General features: G+C 43.2%; 2 protein-coding genes across 3 annotated transcripts in view; both read left to right on the forward strand.

The window, feature by feature from the left end:
* Window positions 1–6,914, forward strand: part of nkain2 (sodium/potassium transporting ATPase interacting 2) — a 68,699-nt gene extending 61,785 nt beyond the window's left edge. For both annotated transcript variants that reach the window (XM_053444524.1, XM_053444525.1), the window contains 2 exons: window positions 2,357–2,417; window positions 6,829–6,914. In XM_053444524.1, the coding sequence (XP_053300499.1) occupies window positions 2,357–2,417; window positions 6,829–6,914 (147 nt within the window). The remainder of the gene's footprint in view (window positions 1–2,356; window positions 2,418–6,828) is intronic.
* Window positions 6,915–15,726: 8,812 nt separating this feature from the next.
* On the forward strand, window positions 15,727–25,630 carry rnf217 (ring finger protein 217). Its single transcript, XM_053445070.1, has 7 exons — window positions 15,727–16,766; window positions 20,970–21,191; window positions 21,476–21,640; window positions 22,627–22,724; window positions 22,824–22,927; window positions 23,928–23,999; window positions 24,759–25,630. The coding sequence occupies exons 1-7, from the start codon at window positions 15,819–15,821 to the stop codon at window positions 24,833–24,835; spliced, it is 1,686 nt and encodes a 561-aa protein (XP_053301045.1). The 5' UTR covers window positions 15,727–15,818; the 3' UTR covers window positions 24,836–25,630.
* Window positions 25,631–27,701: the final 2,071 nt, after the last annotated feature.

Raw genomic sequence — 27,701 nt, forward strand, 5'->3', positions numbered from 1 at the left:
AGGAATGGTCGTAAAATCCTGCCCCCTTTATATAAATTAATGGGACATATGTCGTATCTTTCTTCAGAAAGTAATTTGATCGTGGATCACTGAGACCTAACTGCTGCAGCCCCCACTGCACAGGCTCCTGCTCCACATGTGCAAAATGGTGGTGCTCTAACCTGAGTATTTAAGCTTAATTTCTGTTTGGTCGGAGGACGTGGAGTCGTGCCATCCATCACAGCCTATGGTGGGACTCGGCTCTTGCCTTACTTGGCTTTGTTAGAGGGCATGTAAGACTAGCCGCTAGCTGTGCATTATGCAAATGTGGACCATTGTGATGTCAGAAGCTGAGTTTTCTGTGGGCAGGAGGAGCTCCCTCTACCGCGGACTATGGGCTTTTATACACAAACAACAAACTAGAGGAGAAAAAAAAGCAAAAAAGCCTAATACGTCTCCTTTAACGTTTTACAATGAATGTGTTGTTCTAAATTCCTCTCAACAGTTCTGGCATCAAAGATGTTGTAGCCTGGAAGGTTTATCGCCATCTTTGACCACTGGTAATTTCTCAAAGGCATTTCTGCAACATAAAGTCTCCTGTTTTATCCAAATTGATTTTCTCATCACCGCCGATCACCGTGCTGCTGGCAGCATTGTCGGCTCCGAGCACTTGGCTCAGTTTAAGGTAAATTCATCCCCCCACTAAGAAAAGCACTATATTTCTGTGACTCATTTACTTGTCAGAGACTGGAGAGAAGAGATCAAGGGAAATGAGAAGAAAGGTGCAGGAAGGAAATCAGAGATGTATAGGGGGGGGAAAAGAGAACGGAAGAAATGTAGGAAGCTGGAAGTGGGCGAGGGAGAGAGTAAGAGAAAAGGATGGAGGAGGGATGTGCTTCGGGAGCGGAACATTATTTAGACTAAATGAGGTCAAGACCTTGAGATATACACTGAATCTCAAATGCTGCATTTGCGGTTGCTGTGCGTTTTCGTGCTGGTGTGTGTGTGTCTGTGTGTGTGTGTGTGAGTGTAGTCAATGGAATACCAACAAAGTCAATGTCATTTTCCCTACACAGCAGCAATAAGGCTTAATTTATTCAGTATAACATGTTAGCTTAATGCCTCAAGCACAAACACACACACACTTTACCGCCATCACTTTCTGCCCGTATCCTCCTCTCTTCCCACATTGCTTTCCCTCTCTTTCCCCCTGTATCAATGCGGGCTAATAAAGTCATCAAATTGCCTACCCTAAGTTGACTGCACCTTCCTGCATCTTTGTTCCAATCAGCTGCCTCGTATCCGTTGCCCCGGTAACAGGCAGCCAATGATAGAGTGGATCAGAGAGCAAAGGTGTTCAGCTAATATGGACTGCCTTATCACTGTCTAAATAACAATCACACAAACACACGTGTTGAATTTGGTATTTCTTGGTAACAAGTACAGCACACAGAAAAGCATCACTGTACCATCCTCTTTGATAGTTCTCTCTGCCCGCCCAGCATTGCTCTCAGGTTTCTCAATGGCCTCAAACAGATGTGAGACCATGAGGTAGAACAATGTGAGGCCGACACAACAAAGCCCTCTCGGAGTGGGTGGCGGTGTGCAAGGCTTTTGGTCTCGACAACAGCGGCGAACATGGAGCTATCTCGCCCTGACATCTGAATACCACAGCAACAGAGTGATGATGAAAATTGAATTTCAGTGATCACAATCTTACTCGTGTTTACCCACAGCGCCACAACAGAGAGGAGGTTTCGACGATTCTCTCTTTTGGTTTTGCATGATGTCCATTTGTCAGTGCAGCCTGATAACCGTAACCTTGTGTTTGTCTTTGCTGACGCCGGACATTCAGTGTGTGTGTGTTTAGGTATTACTCATGTTGTAGGGACCTTAATCTGTTAACATGGTATCATTATGGGGACTTGTCTTTCTTATGAGACCAAAAAGAAAGTTCCCTAGATCTAGGTCATGGCGTCTTGAAGTTTGGTCCATAGGTTCAAGTTTGGGTTTAGAAGAGGCAAGTAGAAGTCGTGATTGGCGTCATGTGTGTATGTGTGTTTTTTGTTTTGTTTGTGTGTGTAGCCACTGATTCAAGTGCTCAATTTCAGAGCAGAGTACCACTGTGTTGTTCTGCTCCACTTACAACAACAACTGTTTTCTCTGTGTGTTCCAAGTAAATGTTCAGTATCCATGCTCTCTCTCTCTCTCTCTCTCTCTCTCTCTCTCTCTCTCTCTCTCTCTCTCTCTCTCTCTCTCTCTCTCTCTCTCTCTCTCTCTCTCTCTCTCTCTCTCTCTCTCTCTCTCGCCCCATCAATTCATCCACCCATTTTCTAAACTAATGCCTTGTTTCCTCTGCTCTCTGTGTTGTTTCTAGTTGGTGGGGTTCATCTACGCCTGCTATGTGGTCAAGCTCATTTCTGAAGAAGAGGATAGCTGTAAGTACACAGACATAAACATGGACAATTAAATAACAATTAATCTGCAGCTCCTCTTTCTCTCCATCCGTCCAACCTGGATCGCTGTGTTCTTCATTCTCTTTGTAATAGAGCAGCAGGTTTGAATGAAGCCGTCCCGGACTGACAGCCTTTACGGATACTTCCATTCAGTGTTACACTTACAGCCTCCAGGTTTCACAGCTGCGCTCATTCATTTTCAGAAATAAACGGAGGGATAAAAGACAAGAATGTGAGAGTGGAGGACTATTAGAGCTGCTTAGATTCACGCTCAAACAAAGTCTTCTTTCATCTGTGCGTCTCTCCCACAAGCGTTCAACTACCATCAAACATAGAGTAGAGCCTCAAAGAGCAATAAAATATATTCACACACCTATACACTCATCATTTACCTTTATTCTGCCTTTTATCCGTGGATCAGTTCATCAATTTGAGCGTGTGGAATGGGAAGTGTGCAGTTTTTGGAGTGAAAGGATTCATTGAGTTAATTGGAGGCATTTTGACAGTCTAAATGAATCGCATTTGAAGTGCACCTACCTTACAAATGAGGAAAATGAGGCAAATCAACACGTTGATTCCGTGATGCAGTCGCAGTGTGTGTGTGCGTGTGTTTGTGCATTCATACGTGCGTGTGTGAGGTCTTGAATAGGCCCCTTTTACCTGAGCCCGTTAGTTATTCAACTTAAGTACTTGCAGCTATTCTGCAGGGGATCAATACCTAAGCATGTCTCATTCCAAACTGGATTGAAGATGCTTTTTACGATCACAGAAATATTGATAAGGTAATATTAGCAGACTGAGAGTAGACAAGTTATCCTGCTTAAAGCAAATGGAGGGTCGAGTCTGTCGAAGGATTTACATTTATTTCCTGAGCAGCAGCTGTTATGGAAGTGTAAAACTACACTGGATACAAGAGCAGCTACTTTCTAAAGGCTCTTCATGTGACAAACAACCTCTGTGTTCATCCAGGTCACAGTAAAATATTAAGGTTTCTGATCGTTAAAGTTAAAGAGCAGTTCACAACACTAAATGTATTCCACTTTTATCAGTTATTTATGACTTATTGATATTCAGGGAAGATGGAGAGATTTTGAACACTGCATTTGAATGGGCTTTGTGATGGAAAAAAAACTCAACTGCCACTTGCCTAAATAATTACTTACTAACAGTTATTATTATGTTATTTTCTTTAATGGATGTATTTCGGTTATTTCAAATGGCATCTTTGAGAGAATTTTATTTGACTACTAGGTTGGTCCATGTCCCATCCACTAACATAGAGGAGGCAGAATGTATGCCCTTGACTGCAGCCAGCCACTAGGGGGCGATCACAAAACTTTGGCTTCACTTCAGGGGAGCTGTCATGTCATCCATCTTTACATCGAGTCAATGGGACTAACCAAGACCACACAATGAGACTTGGGGAAAACATTCACACACTGATGAGCGATAATAAGCAACATGAGTCATTTTCCTTCCTCCCCTTTTGGGCCAAATGTTATCAAAAGGAATCAGGACTCAAATTGAGGTTTTGGGCAGCTAATGAGGCCTAATGAATACACACACAATGGTAGCATCATGTCAGACGAGTCATTTTCAGATAATGATAAGGATCGTTTTCTCCCGAATAATTTGGCGATCCATTGTAAACTTCATGCTGCCGAGTGTTACCCTCTGAATGTGTCTGTGGACAGTGGCCGAGCAATAATGCAGTGTGGGAGACTAAACAATAACCAGGGAGCTCAGTAGGGAAAAGTGCCTTGGGCGAAGAAGCAAGTACTCACTGAGGACCGATGAAGACTTTAAATTGCAGAGAAAGCTAATTACTCTGATAATTATTCTGTGCATGTGCAAGGGTGAGTCTGTCTGTGTGGGGAAATTAATCATTATATTCAATCTTATGTCTCACAGCTATTCAAAGGTGTCAGACAGTCCCACACACTCTCGTGAGCACATAAACAACACATGCTCACCCTAAGATTACTAAAGAAATCAATCCTTGTGTAAACAGATGTGTTTTGGATCTTCAGTCAATGGCAAAAATTCACAATTTAAAATGAAGAAGCATCGAGCTTCATATACACCAAGGCATGACATCATTTTCTTTGTGACTTCTTTATGACGTCACTTATTATATCACATCATTTAATGAGGAACCATTTTCTGATCTTCATAAGCTGCAGGTTGTCTCTGTTACCCTTTTTTTGCTGAGATATCTCGGATAATGTGTTTTTGGATCATATTTTGGTTGGCCTATGCCCTTGACCTTTGACTTATCAGTTCTAAAAGTTAGTCATCAGGAGATAGCCTCCAGTTTTCCTTCCAAGTCTGGTGCAAATCAGCAAATCTTTCCTTTATAGTGGTATTCTTTGTGTCTGTGCGTGTGTGTGTGTGTGTGAATTACAGACCCACACACAGACACAAAGAATACCACTATAAAGGGAACAAATATTTTAAACTACTTTTTGTTTGGCAGCACACAAAAAAGGATAAAGGTAAAGGGACTTTCTTTTCGCTTGTGTTCAAAGGGTCATGTGTATCAGAAACTCTGCTGAGACTATTTCACAGCAGCATGACTCAGCAGGAAACGCTTACCGTTCACACAGGGTAATTTCTTCCTCTCAGGGATTCACACAGTTACTCCCGACTCGTTCAGGAACATAACAAAGAAGGGAGGTCCACATAACGACCATTTAAGCAAACGAGAAAATACTAAGGATAACACAACATATGAAAATAACATTCACTTATTAGTCAGGATATCAATGAAGGATCCACAGCTTGTTCTTTAGTGCACTCTTCGAGAAGCTGATTAGGATGGAAAACAATTAAAAATGCTCCTTTCACTTTTCCGAGACATTAAACTCGTCCCACCTAGCTCTGCTCCTTGTACTTCAGGGGGCAGTTTGGCACTTTCATCTGCTTCTTCACATTCCAGTTAAGGTGAACTCACATCCAACTTTTTTCCCAACCTTCGCCGCAGCCAAGTCATTTCCCAGGATAATTTGTTCACTTTGAATTGCCAGCAAGCAACAGTCACCCAATTTCTAATTCACTACAAACCAGATCTGAAACTATGCAAGGGCAATAACCACAAGAGAACTAACTCAATGTTAGTGCAGTGGACTTTTGGCCGGTAGTTGTATAAGTTAAGAAAGGAAAGGAGCCATGTTTAACCAACATGGTTGGTTTAGGCTCCAAACAGGTGAGGTCCTTCAGTGAGGTGGGAGGAAGTCAGGTGATCAGGAGGAGCCTGAAGGAGGAAAGCAGAAACAGGTCAAATCAAGGTTGTCACAGCACAGAGAAGCAATAAGTAAAGACGACAATAGCTCTGCACTGTCTGTCTAAACAACAATTATTAGCCTGGTGGTCATAAACTATCACTCTTCTGCAGCAGTGCAGAAAAACTGCTAATAGACAAGTGGGAAATCAAACAGATAAGAGGTTCACACTTATATTCCAAAGTTATTTTTAAAAAATCCAACAGAATTGAAAGAAAAAGTAAATTATGACGGTAGACACACCTCCAACACTTTGATAAAACAAGACAAATTATCTTTATGCTAAATTTCCACATACATTTCCATGAAATGTTTCTTCAGTTGTATGATTCATTAGAATTTAATAAAAAATCTAATGTTTATTTGCTCTCTTGCTGAAAAGTAAATAGTGTTATTGGTCTTCTCATCTAAATCTTCAAAAAGAAAAAAAATGTTTCCCAAAATGTTAAACTACCCCTTTAAAAGGATACATTTTATATATTTTAAATTTATATAAGGTATGATGTTTCGTTCATCTTTTTACATTTACATTGCATTAACAGTGACTCTCATCTCAGCCAGATTCCACATTGTACTTAAACTTATGACATCTCACTGAATAAATAAGAGTGTATGCTGCTGATCAAGGCGAGGAAGTGCCCTTTTCTGAGCTCACAACATCAAAGTAGAAAAAAAGTCATATCACGGCTGCCTCTCTTCAAAAGTCCAGACTCTCAGCCTCAGTCGGTGGGAGGCAACCACCTGCTGGCAGCTCCACAGCGCGGGGAAATATGTGCTGCTCTCCTGGATAATTTAGGAGTAAAGGGTATTCTCGAGGCATAAATATACAGCTGCATCCGTCTTAGTCTTCCTCTTTTAAATGGAATCAGATTTTCAGTGCGGGATTTGTACGACGATGAAGTCAGATTTTCACTGGAAGTCGTTTCATGCCCGACAACTCTGATTAGCACAGAGGCAGAGGCGGTGATTCTTGTACAAACAACTGTTGAGATCCGTATAGGCGTGGGAGGCCTAATGCAGTGAATCATCTGTGGTGGGAGGCTCCCACATGAGCATACACGTCCTCTCTGATTAATTTGGTTTATTTCTTCTTGTTTGTTTGTTTTGTGAAGTTGATTTTATAGGCGGGTTCGACTCGTACGGTTACCAGGGGCCTCAGAAGACCTCCCACCTCCAGCTACAGCCCATGTACATGTAAGTGTGGTTACTCTCCATCAGCATGTCTGTGTAAGTGCTCAGTGTGAATACTTCACTGGTTAACGTTATCCTTAATTTCATTATATATACCGCGTATCCTCTTGAGGGGCGTTGGGGGAACTGGAGTCAATCCCAGTTCACATTGGGTGAGAGGTCGGATGCACCCTGGACATCCTTGCATGGCCAACATACACAGACTAACAACCATTCACACTTGCTATCGTCTAATCCTGTTTTAAGACTTTTACAAGTCCTTATAAGTACTTGGTACTTACCCTCTCTCTCTCCCATTCACTCTCAATTATTAAATAACGGCCAAAATGCCCCAGAAAAATGTTATATTATAATAAATAAACAAATAAGAAGCCCATAGAGCCCGCTCACAATGTTCTTCTCTGGTATTTAACTGATCGTTGATGTGGACTTTATCACCACCTACTGGCCCGATATGCTTGTTTTAGTGTTGACAGCCATTTTTTCGGTATCGCCTAGACTGAAAACATTTCCATTCGGAAAAATATAGTAACCTAATCCCATTCTACATGTCTTGGACTGTGGGTATGAAGGTGAAGTATCCAGAGAAAACCCCTGCTGACACGAGGATGCACAATCCCCACAGAAAGACCAGGCTGATCTATCCAAACAGAGAACCTTTGTGCTGCATTTATTATGCTGAATGTTAACAAAACTAAATCCAGTTGTAATTCCCCTGAGCAAAGAAGTTGACTTTAGTTTTTGAGTGTGGGAGGCTGACATATCTCTCCCTCTTAAATCAAACCTCGCCATCAACAGCGAACTGTGTTTAGGGACCAAATTTGATGAGTGTTTGATACCATGAGGCCTGAATAAGAAGATATAAGCACATTTTCACTGCGTCAGCACAAGGTCTCACCATTTATCAGCCCAGGGTCTCATCACTTATCACTGCTGTAGCGCTTTTAGCACTCCCCTCACACGTCGCCAATAATGGTGGGGTGTGTGAGGAGAACCGGTGTATCCTCGATCTCTCTCAAGCTGTTTTTCATAATCAGCCGTAAACTACTTTACCCCACATTGACTGGAAAGGTATCCGCCAGGGGATTAAGTCTTGCGTTGTGAAATGGATTGTGGTTCAGATGGGTTTTATTGTGTATCCAATATGGGGATTTCCTGACGGTCAAACCTCGGATGCCAGTTTCGACAAGATCCGCAGTTACTCTAAGCCCAAAGATCCAGTAGGACAATACGAAATCAGTCTGAGTCTGAGCTCCAACGGCCCTGCATCCATCTCTCAATCTCGCTTTGTCCTGTGCAGAGCAAACAATACGGAGAAAAGCTTCCCCACTGTAACAAACAACACGGCAGAATAATGGCGATTCCATTGATGTGCGGCCGACAGGTCATCGATACCTGCTTTTATTAGAAAGAAAAGCCGGGGCGAATTAGAGAGAGAGATATGGGTGAACGTGGAGAAAGAGAGAGAGAGAGAGAGAGAGAGAGAGAGAGAGAGAGAGACGGACAAAGAGCAATTGAGATCAAGACGGTCAAGAAAGAATAGCAGAAAGAGGGAGGGAGAAGGAGAAAGAGGGGAGACAGGATGATGGGAAACACAGAGTGATGGATGAACCGTAGGACTAACCAAAGAAGAAAGGCAATAAAGGGCCATTCTGTACTTTTATACGTCCCCAGTGGAAGCTATAACATAGATCATAAATCATCGACCCCCAAGATAATGGCTGCCAACACAAACACACACTCACACAAGAGCTGGAGTACGGATATACATGTCTACAGTATGCACACACACACACTGACGGGTTGTGCTCATACACAAATTAATGTACACACACATGAATATGCGCGCACACCCACACCAACACAAAGATCATCAATACGCTATCATTGTTCTCCAGCTGTTGTCCCTACTTTGGTGTTTATTGGCTGAGGCCACAGGGACCCATAAAAGGGCATCAGCTGTGTTACCACCTCACCTCTCACACTCACACGCACAAATCACATAAATAACGGGACAGCAATCACCACATCCAGATTATTGTAGAGATGTGGATTTCTTTGCAGTGAAGCATAATTCATAGCACATACAAATATTTTTTTTATTTCTGTGTCATGCCAATTCCTTCGTAAAACTAATTTACAAACACATACATTGTCTACTGCTATTATATATACTAAACAAAGCAATACTACTACTACTACTAATAATAATAATAATAATAATATTTATCACAATTATATCTGATAATAAAAAAAATATTAACAAGTTAGAGATGAAACATTTTATTCTAATGGGAATTGTTATTATTATTTTTATTATTATTATCATTATTATCATCATCAACAGTAGTAGTAGTAATCATTTAAGAGGCACAGGATTATTTTCAAATTATCATCACTGAACGAACTAACTTACCCTATTATTGACATTTATTTTCTCTATTATCACAATTGCAGTAAATACCGCCATCTCATGACACACTCAAATAAATAAACAAAATATTGTCGCCGTCTTTATCACACTTGAACATTCTTTTCATTCGTAAGAAGAACAGTAAATAATTTCCTCACAATAAAGGTACATCGAGTGTCTGCAAAGCTCCGTCATTTGCACTGTGTCAACACTGATTATGGTTGTTTGGCGAACGAACAGACAAAGCTTTATTTTTCTTGTGTAATATTCAGCTGTATCGTTTTGGATGGAAGGTATCAGAGAGCCAGTATATTTACAGAGTGTTAATCGGCCTATTGAGAGATATTTTGTTCCATAAAATACACAGTATAAGGGTTATTATGTGTTTCACTCACTGTATCAAGGACAATACTGAGCAAAACACGGCTTCACATCTCATCCTAAACTCCTGAACTTTCAGTGGTTTCTATAATACATCAACAATTTCAAGTACCTTTAAAGTTAGATAAAATATATTTCTCATGTTGTATCGTACTACAACGTCACAACTTCACATCAGCTGATTTCACACACACACACTGAAGTCAAATCAGCGTTGATAACGTTTTTAACCCAGAAACTGAAAGAATACAAATATCTTCTCTTCTCCTCCTCTCCAGGTCAAAGTAAACCCGGGATACACTCCAGGAGTGCTGCCTTACCAACCACCACTGCTCAACATCCTGCTTTTACTACTGCTTTTACTACTCCAACTGTTTTTAAGAGTGAAACACACTCCGGGATACAATGACACTAAAATATTCAACTTACACCCCCCCCCCCCCCCCTCCCCTGTACTAAGGCTTCCCTCATCTGCCTGCCTGTTGTTTTTAATTGCAGTTAGGTATGTTCCTGATGATACACTGGCCTCGTGTGGTTGGACGTGGTAACTGCAGGACGTATGTTTTTTTTCTGTCTCTGGGTGACACAATGCGGAGCCAATGACTCGTCTCTCCTGTTGTGCCGTTGGATATCTGCACAACCAAAGGGATTCAAAGAGGACACAACTCCCCGGTGACGTGTCTTCCTCAGGCTTCCAGTGAGAACTCGTGGATTTCTGCCGTCAGAGAATCGTTAACATGGAGCCCTGTTCCTTCACACTACTATTGGGAAATCTTAGCAGCTCTCAAGTGCAGATATGCGTCACCAAAGAGTAAAAAAAAAACAAACAGAGAAGCATCCCTGTGTGCACAAAAGAGCCTGTTTTACCGTCTCTGGAACTCTTTGTGCCTCATAGATTAGACACTGCAGGACTTCAACTCCACTGGCTGAGCATCTCCGTCAAACGATCGACCGATCAAGGAATGTCACACTTCATTTTTCTATGATTACTTCATGGTGCACTTGGAGAAGATTTTCAGCAAAGATGGAGGCTTGATGTGAGAGTGGGTTGGACTCACGATCGTCGGCACACACCACACAATTTCCTCTGAATGTTAAATATCATCACACACCGTATGTGCATGTGTACAGCAGACACATACACACAGATAGACCTTAAGAAATGCATATGTGAATACACACATGCATGAAGACACACACACACACACACACACAAAAGCTTATAACATACAACTTACATACAACCACTTAACTTTTTTAATGTGAATCTTAATGTTTACAATAGACAGAACGACTGAGAGACAGGCAGGAGGTGAAGAGACACTTTTTAGCTGCAGCATCCCATAAAGGCCAGAGGGCGTTTTCTCTCACAGTGGTTAGGACAGGACCGGTGTTCCAGACGTGTTTCTTCACTGTCTTAATATTTTGTCTTCCATCCAAGACAGACGGGTAGAGGGACATAGAGACAAACCGTGAGAGCAGCTGAAGAGCAACCAAGGTCAGGCAGTAGTTTCCCCGTCCACCTCGGCCCTCTTGGAGACATCTCACCCAGCTCTTTCAGCAACATTGACCCCATAAAAATGCTGGAAGCCAGATACAACTGTTCAGCCCTATCATCTGCAGCATCCAGCTCTTTTGAATAATGGAAATAGCTCAAAAACAGCCCAAATCATCCACAGGCAATGCTCACATATAGAAGAAAACACACCATCTACACAAATGACAATCACAGTCAAATCGGCCGGAGTTTTGTCATGGATTTGAAATTCTATCTTAAAAAATTGAGCAAAAAAGATGAATGGTATTGTCGTCGTCATGTGGGAACAGAGAGGCCTCCAACTTTGACAATTATTCAATTGTTTATTTATCATTGTTTATAAATAATGCAACTCAAACCCCGCAGACTAACAAGGACAAAAACGGTACCGGAGAAATGTCAGACACGTGGCGGCTGCACCCGTTCCCCTCTCCACTCATATTATAATGTCGAAAGTGCCAACTGGAATTACCACATGGACATGTGACACCTGGATTATGAACATCACAGATTGGGTCCTTAAATAATGGGCCTCAAGTTCACTGTTTTCTATGGTCCCCCGAAAAACAAGGATATCTAAAATTAGAAGTAGATGCTCTGGTTCTGTTTTGTTCTATTCAGAAAATCAACCGAGTCCTCCTGGAAACGAGGCTAAACATGTTGCATTTGTGTTGCGATAACTGGACCAAACATTTGAGGCCTTCTCCATCAACAGAGGAAACATTTTTTGTGGGGAAAACAGCGGCTGCTCTCGAAAGGACAGACTAACAGAACATTTCCCTTTTTCCAAACTGATATCAAAGTCCACCGTCCACCTTCCTCTGCCAGTTATCTTGAACAGTTTTATCGGTCGCTCTGGAGGACAGAAACAACATGTTGTGTGTTTGCATGAGGTGTTTCCAAAACTGTCGCGTATTTAATCTCATGCTGCGTGTGACTAACTAGCTACTTAAAAACGGGAACTGTTTGGTTTGTTGAATGCTCCTCAGCTCTCTTCAAAGAGTCCTAAATGTGAACTTTGTGATTTTTTTCTATAAGTAACAGTCGCAAAATGTCCGTCGAGTAACGGAGGAAAATAGCTACGACAGTGTAAAACAAACACAAAATGTAACTTTGAACTTCTAGACGTTTTTTAATAACATGTGGCCGTGTTTACTGTTTTTTCTAGTTGACTACTAATGTATGATGTTGTGTACAAGTGGGACTACTATGTTTAATTTCTTCTAATTGTACAGTTATTTGAAAGGAGAGAGTAAGAGGAGAATGGGAGGAAAGAGAATTAGTTGCACTATAGTGTACGATATTTTCATTAAATGTTCTGTCACTTCAGTCCATAATTAACATTTATTAATTTATATAAAAATTGTTAAACACACATTACTTTTTTTTAATAAACTAAATCACTGCAACTGTAATGTCTTTCTGGAAATTTCAAATCAGCAACTGTGAAAAGGGTCACACGTCTATTATTAAGAGGCTTCATTGAAAAAGATGGTTGTTTAAGTCATTAGCAAATTACACTATTTGAATTGAAAGTGAATTTATTAGTTAATTAATTTGTCTTAATGTGGTTAGATACATTTTAAATTAGCTGGCGCTGTGGAATATAGACCCTAAACAGAAAGCATTTCAGACTTATGATGTGACCCAACTGTGTGTGTGTCTATGTATGCGTGTGTGAGACCACGGGATATTGTTTATTGTGTCTTGGTGAACTCAACGACTCTTAACCCAGAAACTCCTGAGTAATGACCTGCTCTGAACTCAACACACATTTCAACTAGAGGAAGAACTCATTGAGGAGCAATAACAACATTAGTGGTGATGAAGCTATAATCTACATTGTGCACTAGAGAGCGAAACAAAATTCCAGAACATGAAACCAAACTATTATTATGTTTGTATATATTTTGTTAAAAGTCAAACCATTGTTCTTATCTATCTTATCCATATCCAACAACTCCAATCTGAAGCTTGACAGTTGTGACCAACAGTGCATTTCAGTATTGAGTAAATGTATTAATCATTTGGAAAGAAAAACAATGTATTATGACTAAAAACAAAATTAGCATTTTATGAATTGAATTCAGATTTGTTAGCTATCATCATCCCTATCCCTAATTAAAGAAGATTACTTTTAAGGGTCTGAAAGTATTGCCAATGGTGCTTTTTCAATTGGTTTATATGGGAATACAGATGTAAATGGAAAATATGTATTAAGTCAATAATTTGCACTACATGATTTTGCACAAGCTAAATAAGTGTTTGGGACCCACGAATGAACCCTGAGGCACTCCAACCAGCTTAGCTTCTTAATTTAGCAACCTGGTGCTAATTGTAGAGAGTGTAAATGCATTAGTTTCACGCTTTGTAAAAGTGCATTTGCTTTCATTTAATCTGCGATTAATATAAGTCAGCTCTCAGAATGCAATAACACATAATCCTGATACATTAAGAAACAACCCCACTGGCAGTGCTCTAATGCAGGATTATGCTGCTGGTACTAACTACCAGTGGGGAAAAAAACTCCAATCTTCCTCTGTGACTCTGGGTTGATTTGTTAACGTTCACCACTGACGAGAACCACGTTGATTTACCTCATCTTTTTCTGATGGTTTCCCACAGGTGACTGACTGTACATAAAGTAGACAGTTGGGAATAAAGTAGACAGTGAAGAAGTCAAGTGTACACTTGTGTCCTCTGTTTCCTGACACCTTGCAGGGAGATTTTGTCCTCAAATGATTCATGCCTGCTACATGATGCATGCAAATTTATTTTGGGTGGTTGGGGTCGTCTTTGTTGTCCGGCCAGGTGTTTTCCAGGTATTTCAGGTCTGAGGAAAATGCACTTCATAAAATTACTGAAATAAAGCCAAACCTGTCCCCCACTGACACAAGAGCCTGAAAGACTGCTGCAGGCAACATCCAAACTGATCCCAGACATCCTGACGAGGACATCAGTGTCTCCTTTAATACACAAAGCCAGATCATTGCCAGGAAGCACTTTTGTTCCTTTGCTGAGGAAATATGCTGGTGCTCTGAGGTAAATTCATTGTTATGAGAATAGAGTGTTTAAATAAGACAAGACACAAATACCCAATTAAGACTAAAAACCTCTTCAGCGTGTGTGTAAAACTATATAGATGCATTCAGCTGTGTTGCCTGATAAGAGTAAACGCTCGCGGTTGGAATTAGTTTAAATATTTATTCTTAGACGGCACACAATCTCCCCTTTTTGATCTGCTTAGCGAGGAACTACACACTCCAGCGAACGTCTGATGGCTTTTTGGATTATTATGTTATAAGCAGAGACTCGTACTTGTAACGGTTGTTTTTAACATTGCTGGCATTCTCCACTAAAACCAAGTGGGGACAGCCAGGACAAGCAAACTAATTACTGGTTGTGTGGCCTATGGCGTTAATTAGGAGTTGTAGCAGACCTAACAACCCATTTTACAGGCGCCCCGGTCAGGTTTATTTGAAAGCTGTGCCAACAGCGCCTCAGCTAAAAGTGTGTCAGTCCTAATTACTTTCATTGTTCTCTGTTCAAGTGTCACTTTTCCATCAATTATAAAATGTGATCTGGTTTAAAAGGGGAACGTTACAGAGTAGATGAGAATCCAGTCTTTCAAATACTGTGCGTATCCTAGGATTGTCTAGCTGCTACTACTACCACTTGGGATAATAAAACCAGCTAAAATAATAGGTACAAAATGTGATTGTCCTTCAAATAGAGGAACACAGTGTATTGCTCCAGGTTACTGTCTGGGCCACATACGGCAAACGTATGGTGTCATTGATGTGACTCAACAAAAACCTTATCAACCATTTTAGAACCGCAGCCCAAGTCATACTCACACCACCTACAACCAAAACACACCAACACTAAGTTGTTTATGTATGAGATCACAACCTTTACCAGGGACAACGGCAATCACCAGTTTGTTAGAATTTGGTTTGGGTGAGGGTTAGGCAAGTAATATAGTTACGGCTGAAAGTGTGTCTCCAGGAAATGGATGTAAGTTAATGTAATGGCCTCTGAGATCAGGGAAACGCTTCTGTTTGTAAGTGCACAGATATCTTTAAAGGGACCAGTTTGAGCCCAGACCTTACAGAGTAAGAACAGTGGGGACAGTTCGCCTGGTCCTAACTTTCTGACCAACTGTTTAATTTTTCAATGGTCACCATTAACTTTGATTGTACTGGATTTTGCTGCAACGCTGTTCACCCCTGAAACTCCAAAAGTGTTTTGTGAGTTGATCATTAGGGGATCAATGTTCGGGGGAACCATCCCTTTGAGGCCCTTATCACAGTCTAGTTTACATACAGAGCCTGGGGTCTCGTGGGGCCCCTGTGGACCCGGGTCAGCTGTGGGTCCATCCTCAGTGATCATCGGGTCTGCTGCAGTCACCATGACTCCAACACTAGGCCTCCCCTCGGCCTATCGCTGCTCGCCCGCACGCTGACGCCGAGACCCGGAAGTGCCGCCGCCGCTGCAGCTGCTTTGTTTTGTTTTGGTTGTCGGGAGTTGTGTAAGCGAGCGACAGGCGGAGGTCGCCCCGGGAGAGGGACGCTCTTCACATGGGGAGAGTCCAACCGGGGATGGAAGATGACGGACCGGTAGCTGACGCCTGCGGGATGCCGAGCTTCATCGGCCGCTTCGAGGAGGAGGAGGAGGAGGAGAAGGGGAGGGCGAGACTGTCCCGGAGCCTGGAAACTTCCTTCGCGGACGGCAAAGTTGAGTGGCGGGTCGCAGACAAGCACCGGGACGTCGGCAGGTCAGACTCCCGGTTGTCGCTCGACGGAGGCGGCGGGAGGAGCGGCGGCGGCGACGAGGGGGGGAAGGATGCGGGGGGCAACAACAACAACAACTGCAACGGAAGAGGAGAGAGGAGGAGGAGGGCGAGCGCCGTGGAGATTCTGAGGAGGAATTTCGGGGTCGTGAAATCTCCCTCCCTCCGGTTCACCGCAGGCCGGCGGATGCAGGACAACAACCAGAGCAGCGTCAACAACGACGGCCATGGAGGCGACTGTGGCGACGGCAAAAAGTCGGACGTAGAAACGGGCGACGCGGGGATCAGAAACGAGCCAACCCCGAGCGAGTTGACGGCTTCTGATGCACATGCGGAGCAGCGGCATCGAACATGCGACAGTGACTGTAACACTGTGCGTGTAGAGGCGTCACATGGCGTCAAACAACATGTCTACTGCACTGTTTACTGCATTGCCAACGACGTCCTCCGCACTGAATCCGCACACCGCCGAGACGATGAGGCGGACGCACCTGACCCTGCGGACTCGGGCTCCGAGACGGAGGCGGGTTCGAGTCCCGAGCCGCCGCTGTATACCCTGGACGACCTGGTGGACCCGTTCGGGGACATTTCCAACCAGCTGTACAAGGATCAGGACGATGCGGGGAGCGCGGTGCGGGGCTGCCGGGTGTGCCTGGAGGACAAAACCATCGAGCCCCTGCTCTGCTGCAGGATGGCCGTGTGTGATGAGTGTTTGAAACTCTACGTCAGCTCCCAGGTCTGTGTGTGTGTGTGTGTGTGTGTGTGTGTGTGTGTGTGTGTGTGTGTGTGTGTGTGTGTGTGTGTGTGTGTGTGTGTGTGTGTGTGTGTGTGTGTGTGTGTGTGTGTGTGTGTGTGTGTGTGTGTGTGAGTGTATGTGTGTGTTCCATGTTGTTGAGGGGGTGGGAGGGCAAAGTTATGGAGTGAGGATGATACAGTATAAAATACAGCTGTGTGTGTGTGGTGGGAAAAGTTGTGGTGTGAGGATATTACAGTATATTATGCAGCAGGATGTGCGTGTGTGTGCGTGCGCGGACCCCAGGTTGGTGATACGGATGATAGGCAAACGGCTGGGGTGTATACAATACAGTGCAGCATGGTTTCACACTGATGAGTTTGTGTTTGTGTGTGTGTGTGTGTGTGTGTCCCAGGTTTAGGTGTCCTTCACCAGCAAGTAAGACACACACACACATATACACACTCGTCTCAGTTAGACTTTCATGTCTTGTGTTTGCCATCTTGTTTGCCCCTAGGCAGGGGCATGACTGCGAATTCAGAGAAGTGTGGAAAAATACTGATCCCTCAGCAACAAGCCGACACCACATGTTTGAGTTACTTAAAGAAAAGAACACAAGGATTAAGACTTTGAAGTTCACTCCTTGCTGATAATCAGGACAAATTTGACTCTAATCCCACGGCTCAACATCTGCAGGTCTCCTCAACTTGTGATAAATGTTGTTTTCTCACAATCTGGGTCACAGACACATTCAGCACTAAAATTGGGACCTTGGCAGGAACTCTTCTCACAACTGCACACTTGTTTGTGTTTGATATTTGGCTATGAGTAGAGTTTGCTCCTCTGAGGATCAACTATTTAAGGAAGGTCCTTCCACTCAAATTCAACACTGTTCTTTGTTTGTACCTCGTCTCGGGTGACCTACTGCCTTACTTACTTATCTACTGCATTGACCAAAGGTTTTCTGTCAATGCAGTATGTAAACAATGCTGAAAATATGCACAAGGGTCTGTTTTCACCCCTATCCATTTGTTTGTTTGTTGGTCTATCAGTAGGATTGCCCAAAGAACGACTCAACAGATTTCCACAAAACTTAGTATTGGACAGGGGGCCGAGAAGGAACCGATCTTTAGCGTTGTGAGACAGGATGTTTTTCTGAGGAGGTGATGGATGAATCTTGGAAGAAAGAGCATGCATATATATGAAGAGTGCAGCAGGAGATGTTCCACGTCGGCCCTAATCACCAAACGCACTCGAATCTCATTGTCTGTACAAATTTACATATTTGTCTGCGTCTTCTAAATATCCCTTTTTCATCCTGAGATATTGTTTTTTATTTCTGTTTTTCTCCATTTTGCGTCCATCCCACTTGCTCACTGTACATTTTTTCTGGACATTTTCCTGCTGCATTCTCACATTCTGAACTTTACTGGACATTTTACTTGACAGGAAAAGTTCTTGAAAAAGACCAGAGCGACTGACACATGCGTTCTCACATAAAGCCCCTCCGGAAAACCTAAAGGAGATATCTGTAGTTGAGTACACGTGTGAAAGCAGCTTATGAGTGTGCAATGTGGTGCGATTTAATACGAAATGAAGGGGACTGATGGGCCGTGGCGGAGGCATGTGCTCTACTGAGTGACATTCTAGTTGTTTGGTCAGTTCAAAGGAGATAGCATGCCTTGTAGCTACATGGCCTTCTGGTGGAGATAGTTAACTGGGGAGGCACTCAGCAGTTTCTTCCACTGTTCATGACTTTTGAATATTGATGCAGAGTAAAGAGTCGGTTCAGAGATCTTATCCATTGATCCTGATGTTGTTTACTGATACATCAGGAAAATTAATAATTGATAAATATAACATTTACCTCCATTAATCTTTAGTGTAGCTGCCATGGAAAAAGGGTCTAAGCATTGAAAAGCACTTTGCTGAAGGCTGCCTCCCACTGCAGCTTAAGTGTCTCATGATGGATTAAAACAATGTTTTGTATTTAAGTGCCTTGTTCGTGAGCTGGTGCAGTAATCGTCTGTAATCTGTTTTGATAAAACAGTGGACTACTCTATACTTGTTATTATCTTTCTTTGATAGCGATGCATGGGTGATCATGCATACAAACACAGAGACAGGCAGACTCTGTGATAAGCACAGTGAGGATGAGATAAGGGTCATGTAAACTCTCCTGTGTGGGTGGAATCTGTTTCTGTTCATGTGCGGCAGACACGCTCAGTGTCGACACTCGGTAAGTACAGTGAGTGTGAAGTCAGAGAGATCACAGTATGTGATCAGAGAAAGAACCCGAAGTGGGGATGTAGCACTTTGCCCCAGGGCACTTTGGCAAGGAGGGCAGGCAGGGTTAATGGATGCAGTAGGAGGGTGGAATGCACTGGTTTACTTCTTACTGTTCTGCCAGAGGTTAAATCAGTAACTTGTTTATAGGCGATATTGTTTATCTTGTTTTTAGGGGATTTAGTACGTGTTTTTTTTTTTTTATTTTAAGTGACAAACTAGCGTTCACAAAAAAAATGACACTTTTCGATTATAGACTGTATATAGAGATGGACGACGCTTTTTGTAAGGCTGCCATCTTGTGCATTTGGAGCCAGAGTCTGCACAGTTACGATCCGGGGACGGAGCTATTGTAGCAAGGTCCTGTCGATACAAGCGCTCGATGAGTCAAGAGTCCATCACAGCTGTCAAATCATGACATTTCACCCGTTTTTTTATAGCATTAAATAACTAGTTCAAGCCAAAGTTAATAATAATCAAACTTGAACAAACATTAGTGTGATAAGAGCTACCCTCAATGACAGAAACTATCTTGGAGAAAAATGTATTCGACGTGTACTTTGACTCTTTAGTTTGCTTCAAGTCTCGTCCACTAACATGGGAGGGGAGGATTTATGACCTATACTGCAGCCAATGAGGACTAAAGCCCAATCACTAATGAGGCAAAACATAATTGCTGAGGTCCAGGTTAAGGTTTGGGATAAGAAGTGAATTTTAATGTGGTTAAGGTTTTTCGTTTGGCAACACAGATGTGAGTGTGTCATACAGAGAATGGGGGTGGCGGTGCTATCCAAACCAGTCCAACCAGTCAGGCTTTGTCCATCAAATATCACAGCGTGTTGTGGCAACATTAATAACACATCAGCTGTCATGCCTGCAGAGGATATGTTTTTTATAATCCGGTAATAAATAGTCTTTGGCTGTGTGCACGTGCCGTAGAGGATATTAGATACAACAGCGTCAGAGGGCGGGACTTTCTGTTGTCACATCACACATACTGACAAAATGCCATATCATGTGTGAGCACACCCGGTCGCTCTGGCTTTGATGATGAAGTGTGGGGGGAGAGAGAACAAGACAGAAAGACAATCGTAAAAGAGGGAGAGAGAGAAAGAAGGAAAAGAGAAGAAGAGATGCCCAGAAACCAAAAAATCTGATAAGAGTAAGAGATAGATGGTGAAAAGGAAACAACAAAATAAGAGGTTCACAGTGGAACATGGTGAATCAGCATCCTACCATAAATACTGGCCTTATCATCGGTAACATTAGATGAGGGCTAACCATAGACTGTGTGTAAAGATGCACAATGCGTCTCCACTTCCTTCCACTGTTCGTAAAGGAAGCTTAAATATCTAGAATTTGAATGCTGCTTGTTGCGCAATTGGAACCTGAGTCTTTGCAGTACCGATCAGGGCTTGGTGCCGTGGTATCAAGTTCCCATCGATACAATCACGACCAATCATGAAGTTTTACTACATTTCTATAGCATCTGCGTGATAAGGACTTCCTTCTTTTAGGTGAAAGAAAGTGTAGTTTTATTTGGGACACACTGACTGTGTGTGTGTGTGTGTGTGTGTGTGTGTGTGTGTGTGTGTGTGTGTGTGTGTGTGTGTGTGTGTGTGTGTGTGTGTGTGTGTGTGTGTGTGTGTGTGTGTGTGTGTGTGTGTGTGTGTGTCCTCCAGTCTTCTGTTCATTGCAAATCATTCCCTCCATTCTTTGGTAAATTATTAACCGTTTTCCATCAGCGGTGTGAACATATTCATTTATATCTGGTGCTGATACTCTGTCTCTATATCAGAGAAAACCACCAGCCGAACACACAATGGAGCAGTTGGTGTGGCACAGATTCCAAACGTGTATTTTATCTTATGTCCTCAAATTCCGTTGCTATCAGTCACCCTCTCTGTTTCCTTCCCCCAGGTGCGAGTGGCCAAACCACACATCAGCTGCCCGATCCCAGAGTGCAGTGGCTACCTGAAGGAGAGCGTGGTGGTTTCCCACTTGGCCAATGAGGACGTGGCCAAGTACCGTTACTTCCTGGAGTTGAATCAGCTGGATTCGAGCACCAAGCCGTGCCCCCAGTGCAGTGACTTCACCTCTCTGAAGAAGCACAACAACAACCAGTCCGAGCACAAGTACAAGGTGAGAAGACGGTTAAAATAATCACTCCATCACCTGCACAGAGGAGGAGCAGAACATTCAGAAGTGATACTCAGTGAAATACATGAAATTAAACTCTAACAGCTGATACCACCTACTAAAGTAATACAAAGTAATCTACGGGTGCCATATAGAGGTGTGTCACTCCCCTCTCCCCCTTTCATGCTGTACCTGTCATATCAAATAGAGGCAACAAAAAAAAGCTCCAGAAATATCGTTTTAAAAAGTCATCTAATTGAGTGTCCTGTCTTGTGTCCTGACTGTAGATTCAGTGTGGGAACTGCCAGTTTGTGTGGTGCTTTAGATGCCACGCGCCCTGGCACAATGGCCTCAAGTGCCGCGACTACAGGAGAGGAGACAAGCTGCTACGAACGTGGGCAAGTGTCGTAGAACATGGACAAAGAAACGCCCAGAAGTGTCCACAGTGCCGGGTAAGAACCGGGGATCATGTCTGGGGGGGGTCCTCAGATGGTGTTGGAGATGAAAACACATACAACCTATTGGAAATAAAATTATTCCAATGATTTCACACTGGGAATTGTTTTCACATTACATTGTCTGTACCAGTGATAAGATATTCTTGTGATTGTGACATGTGCCTGATTTATATAGCTGGTCTGATGCTGTTTCTGTGCTGTAGAGCATCATAGTCTGTATTATGGTTGCTGGCTGTTGCTGCAACAGAAGGTGGGTGTGTGTGTGTAAATGGAAAGGGAGTTGACTGATGGAGCGTGGGATCGGTGTAGATGAATAAATCGATGAAGGTAAAGAAGCATTAAAAGCAGAAAGGGGGTGATGGATGGGGCGCTGTAGAGCTCGAGACTTAAAGTGCATGGGCTGCAACAGATCAGAGACACACAGATAATGTACATATTGGAAAAAATAATTACGTCTGTGCTGCACAGAATCACATCTGGTCGCCTGTCACAGTCATAAACACAGCCGGGTCTTACCTCTCGGGCTCGTTACAGTATCTAATGGGACTGTCAGGGGATGAGAAAAGGAAGACACAAATCAAGCTCATTACCGGTACATGGGAAATGTTTGCTCACAGGAGCAAACGCCCTCCATCTGTGTTTGTCACACCGCGGCTCCCATGTCTCTGAATTGCTGCTCTGGAAGCAGCGAGAGAGGATTTGACTGTGAAGCCCACAAATTGGTGTCAGGCTGTGTTTGGGTGGGAAAACGAGGAGGCTGAGAGCAGCTACGGGAAAACTGCTCAGCGATACAGGAGCCGAGAAGTGAAGGTCCATTAGCTGAGCCGCTGCATTCATGCTACCGTGCCCTTCAATTGATACTGGACCAAAGTCTTTTAGTTTAAAATATGGAAACGAGAGGAACGCCTGCCAGGGTTGCATTTCAAATGTCAGTCAAACTCGTAAAGTGTTCTCAATTTACTATCATTGTGTTTTTCTAGATCCATATACAGCGTACAGAGGGATGCGACCACATGACATGCACACAATGTAACACAAACTTCTGTTACCGCTGTGGGGAGCGCTACCGACACCTCAGGTTAGAAACTTTCTTTCTTTCCCGTTTTTTTTTTCTTCCTCCTGCTTCCACTTTTCTTTCCTGCGGCTCGGATTTAATTCCCACCATCTTTATTTTTAGGTTTTTCGGGGACCATACATCCAACCTCAGCGTGTTTGGCTGCAAGTATCGCTATCTGCCCGATAAACCTCATCTGAGACGGTTCATCAGAGGCTCCGTCTGTGGTATGTTGGTTTTATGCTTTGTGAATCCTGGATCTGCACATTTAGAAGATTTTTATAAGAAGATTTTCTTTTGTTAGCATTCTGTCTGAAATATTGAGATTTGATCAAATCAACGACAACCAGGTCTGAATTCAACAACTTACTATTTCACCTTCATTTTAAGGAAGTTTTAGCAAGACAGTGATTTACAACTACAAAGGCTTGTTACACACACAGATGGTCGGACATGTATAACTATGATGCTGATGTTAAGAAGATGGAATGTTTCGCATGGTCACCATCAACCAGAGTTTAATCTAAATCCATTTTGTCCATCAAACAGACCAACATTCCTCTTTCCTTGGAGTCAAAGCTCGAGCAAAGCTGAAAACAGCCATTTGCTAAATGTTCTGTACAAAAACCTACTGTATGTTATAGCTGCATCGTGGGAGAGCACATTCACATCTGACTGTTCTTGCGGATGCCACTGAGAAAGGCTTTATAATGAAGTGTGAATGAATCACACACTCTCTCGGATTATGTTATCCACAATTATCTTTTCACGTTTATCAAATGATTGGCGCAGCGAGCCTGCAGGAGTTTGAACTCCTCTGATAGATCCGTTTGACTCTGTTCTCCATGACAGCCTCAGCTAGTTATACCAGCGGGAGCCTGTCGGACTGGCGGCTAATTTGCCCCCTAACAAGAATAATTTACCCATTACAGCTCTCAAGGCGTCACGGAGGGTTAGCACCACAGATTTTACACTTCATATGAATGATTTCACTGTAAATGGAGCCGATCATTTTCCCTAAAACATGCTCTGCACTCAGTAGCTTCTGTAACTGCACACTGGTGACCAAACATTTAACAAACTCTGCAGGGATGCATTAAGATTTAAATAGGACGCAACCGCCAAACAAATCATTAAAATTGAGCCACGCAATGTTTGTGCCGACTGAAAGAGCATGAGATCATTCTGAATGAGGCTTGTTCTCCTCTGTCTGTTTTCTCTCTGCAGGCACTAAGGTGCTGATAGCTCCAGTGGTCATTGTGCTGGTGGTGGTGCTGGGAGCTCTCGCACTGGTGATAGGTAACTCAACCACACACATGGACACGCATGAGTATTAATCAGGGGGAAGAGCAGTAAACAGATAACAGCGACATTTTGTTCCAACCAGCGCCCCAGCAACACTGTCGATGACAAGTCAAACTAGAGACTAGTGCAGTGGCTCTCTGTCTTTCTTTCTCTCTCTTTCTTTGTCTCTCTCTCTCTGTCTTTCTTTCTTTCTATCTGTATCTTTGTCTCTCTCTCTCTATCTTTCTTTCTCTCTCTCTTTCTCTGTTTTTCTTTCTTTCTCTCTCTTTCTCTGTTTTTCTTTCTCTCTATCTTTTTCTCTCTCTCTGTAGTTCTTTCTTGCTCGTTCTCTGTTTTTCTTTCTCTCTTTCTTTCTCTTTGCTTCTTTGCTTCTCCTCTCTCTCCCTCTCTGTCTCCCTCTCTCTCTCTCTCTCTCCTCTTTCCTCTCCTCTCTCTCTCTCTCTCTCTCTCTCAGAACCATCGCTGCCTCAGCTGAGCTGTAATTAGTCTGAACCTCTTCCCTGTGCCTGACAGATGTTCTCCCGAGGTCTAACATGGCGTGACGGCAGATTCATATTTATTTCCATCGTTAATAGAATCAGCTTCTTCAATCCCTCCCTCTCTTTCAGCTCACTTAATTTGACATATGACAAATCTGTTTACAGGGCACCACATTATTGGATAATCAAATCCAATGCATCTGGAAATGTCACCAGAGTTTAACATGGATAGACAATGAAAGTATCAGGGGGAAAACACTGTGCTTGTCCACAGGTTTGGTGGCTTTCCCCGTCTACTACGTGTGTAAGAGGAAGAAGCAGCGCACTCAGGGCTCTGGACGGTGGATCTAAAATCTGCCGCTGCACTACATCCAGACCGAGGAGCTTGAAACGACAACGCCCACAGTTCCCTCAGGGGCAGCCGTGCCATGCCGAGTCATCGCAGAATACTTAGAGGAACATCGGAAAATGAGCAGTAAATGAGAACGAGGATAATCAAACTGAAAAAGTCGTAAGAGACCCACACAAAAGTAAGTCGAACTCTGGAGGAATCGCTGTGTGGTCACAACAACTGTTAAAATCACTTAAAGCTTCATAACATTTCACAGCCATGAGGACTTTGCTGCTCTTTTACCGGACACGTCACTGTAGGTCTCAGCACTTCACACATGCAGATTTCCACTCTCACATTTACAGCTGTCTTTCTGGAGAGCGAATCAAAACACAGGTAACAGACGGAGGCAGAATTGTTTACACCCGCACATGTGAGAATGCGCTGAAAGAGGAGATGTTTGGATACCGGAAACAAGTCTTCAAGGAACACTCACTGCTGGAACAACTGGTGAATGTTCCGAGACTCTCACGGGTGAATAATGCAGATAGAAAGGAAACAGTGTGAGAATGGAATGTGAATTTGGAACAAGCCATGATGGAGAAATTCCTTTTAACTGATTCACCGAGAACTGGACTCTCTTTCTCTGCTGGAGACAGAGTTTGCATACGGATATCTAAAAGAAGCACACACTGGAAGGTAGAATAACTAAAGTCCGATGGATGGAGAGATGATTCGACTCTGGTGCTTTTGTTATTGGCTAATCCGGATTAAACTGACTCTGCCTGAGCTCACGCTCTTGTTAGAAGACATGAGACTTGCTTTGTGTGGCTTTTTGTAAAACACAATTATTTGTGGATTTTTAGTGAAACTCCATTGTTTTCTGTCGAGGATTTCCATCAGCTCCTTCCTCTTATGTGCCTCTGTCTCCCTCACTTCCTTTCCATTTTTCATCGCTGGATGGTTGCTCAAACACACACAGACACACAGATCACTAATGGATAGATTTAAATAATTTTCCTGGAGATTTACACAAAAATCTGCCTTTCCCAAATGGTTGACACAGACACAGCTTTTCACCTAAAGTAGCCTGTAACAGAAGTACACACACACACACACACACACACATACACACTCCCAGCTTGCCAGCTCATCTCTGTCAAATCTAAATGCTGTATGCCAGTATCTGCATCATCAAAAAACAAAAAAAGCTGCTGTGTGGTGATTGTGCCAAAACAAAACGCTGAACGTGGCAGGACAGACAGTCGAGCCCGTCCCTTTGTTGGCTTAGGTTTTTGTTATCGTTTTTTAGGTGGTTGCCCTTTGCAGAGGTTCGGGTGGTGTCGCTGTAGGTGTTGTGGCGTATGCACAAGATCACGCAGGTCGGAGACATGATTATGGACGAGGCAGCTGGAAACCATTCAGACGCACTTATGCAAAGAATTCAAATGACTGATCGCAATGCTTCAAATGGTGCCTGTCGAAACACAGAATGCAGTGTTTGAGGTTTTAATTTGATTTTTAATGAAGTGTGGATGGTGGTTTGCTGAACAATAAACAGGTGATTTTTGAAATACATGCATATATATTTAAAAGCGTAGCGAGGTCATCATCAGGTTGCTGTTCACTGGATATGTTGTTTTAAATTATGAGGGGGATCATCTTTTCAAGCTTTTGAAGAATCCAAAGTTTGGGGTTTTCACGAGGTTTTAAAAGTGAAAGGAGGATTTCTGTCTGCTTGCGGGTTTGAATAGTGAGATAGGGTTTTAATAACACACACACACACCTCTTAACTCATTCACACGCACAAAAGCAAGCTCACACAAGTGGCGCTGCCAGGAATCAGGAGATCTTCAAGCTTTAAAGGCCGTCACCTGGCAGCAGCCTGTTCTCGGTTCTTCACTTTATCCCTCTGTCCTTTCCTCCCAGCTGTCATTCCTTTCATTTGTTGTGTTTCTCTACTTCTTCTATGATCTCTCACTTTGCTCAACATCTATTATCCACCTGGAATTTACATCCCTCTGACCTCGGCCGGGATAGGAGGCGGGGGAGACTGACAGTTACATTACGAAAAGGCTCTATTCACAAGGGTAGGTGCACGTCCACTGGAGCAGTGGCTGAAAGGCTGGAGGCTCTGATATGTGGGGATAACACAGAGCTACATGTGGTGCACGCTGCGGTCGAGTCCATCAGTCAAAGAGGTGTTTGTTTTTATGCCCTCACTTCATGGAGCTGTCTTTTTTTATGTCCCTCTTTCATTAGAGGTCTTTGTGCACATTTTAATGGAGAGACGAGTGCTTCTATGCCCCCCCCCCCCCCCCCCCCCCCAAAGAATCTAAAGAGCCCCAGAAATGCTGCATTATCTCTCCTTTCTCCCTCAGCCAATGACAATGCAGTGTTGCGCCCACGTGGTGAAGAATAAAAGTAAACCGGCAGTGGCATAGACAAAGAACAGCTGATAACAGGAGAGAATCGTGATTAGAAATTCTCAGTTTCTCCAGAGTGGTGCATCACTAATGTTGGTCACCAGTGGAATATGTTACAGAATGTTTCATCTCTGAATCCTCACGTAATCCAGGATTTAAGGTGTGAAGGAAAAGCAGGGTTGATGTTGACGATGACGTCGTGCACATGGGACATTTTTCCAGCCTCAGGGATCTGGAGCCTTTTCTACTGTCTGGTGCAGTCAAACTGTGCAGCCAATGTTCCTGAAGGACAGAGAGTGAACTGCTACACACTGATTTCCCAAGAGGTCCCGAATCTGGGGGTTGAACGAACTCTCAGGGAATCTGTTTTCTGTTCACACTCCATGCACACACACACACACACACACACACACACACACACACACACACACACACACACACACACACACACACACACACA

The sequence above is a fragment of the Pleuronectes platessa genome, chromosome 17, assembly GCF_947347685.1.
Source record: "Pleuronectes platessa chromosome 17, fPlePla1.1, whole genome shotgun sequence".
Taxonomy (NCBI): domain Eukaryota; kingdom Metazoa; phylum Chordata; class Actinopteri; order Pleuronectiformes; family Pleuronectidae; genus Pleuronectes; species Pleuronectes platessa.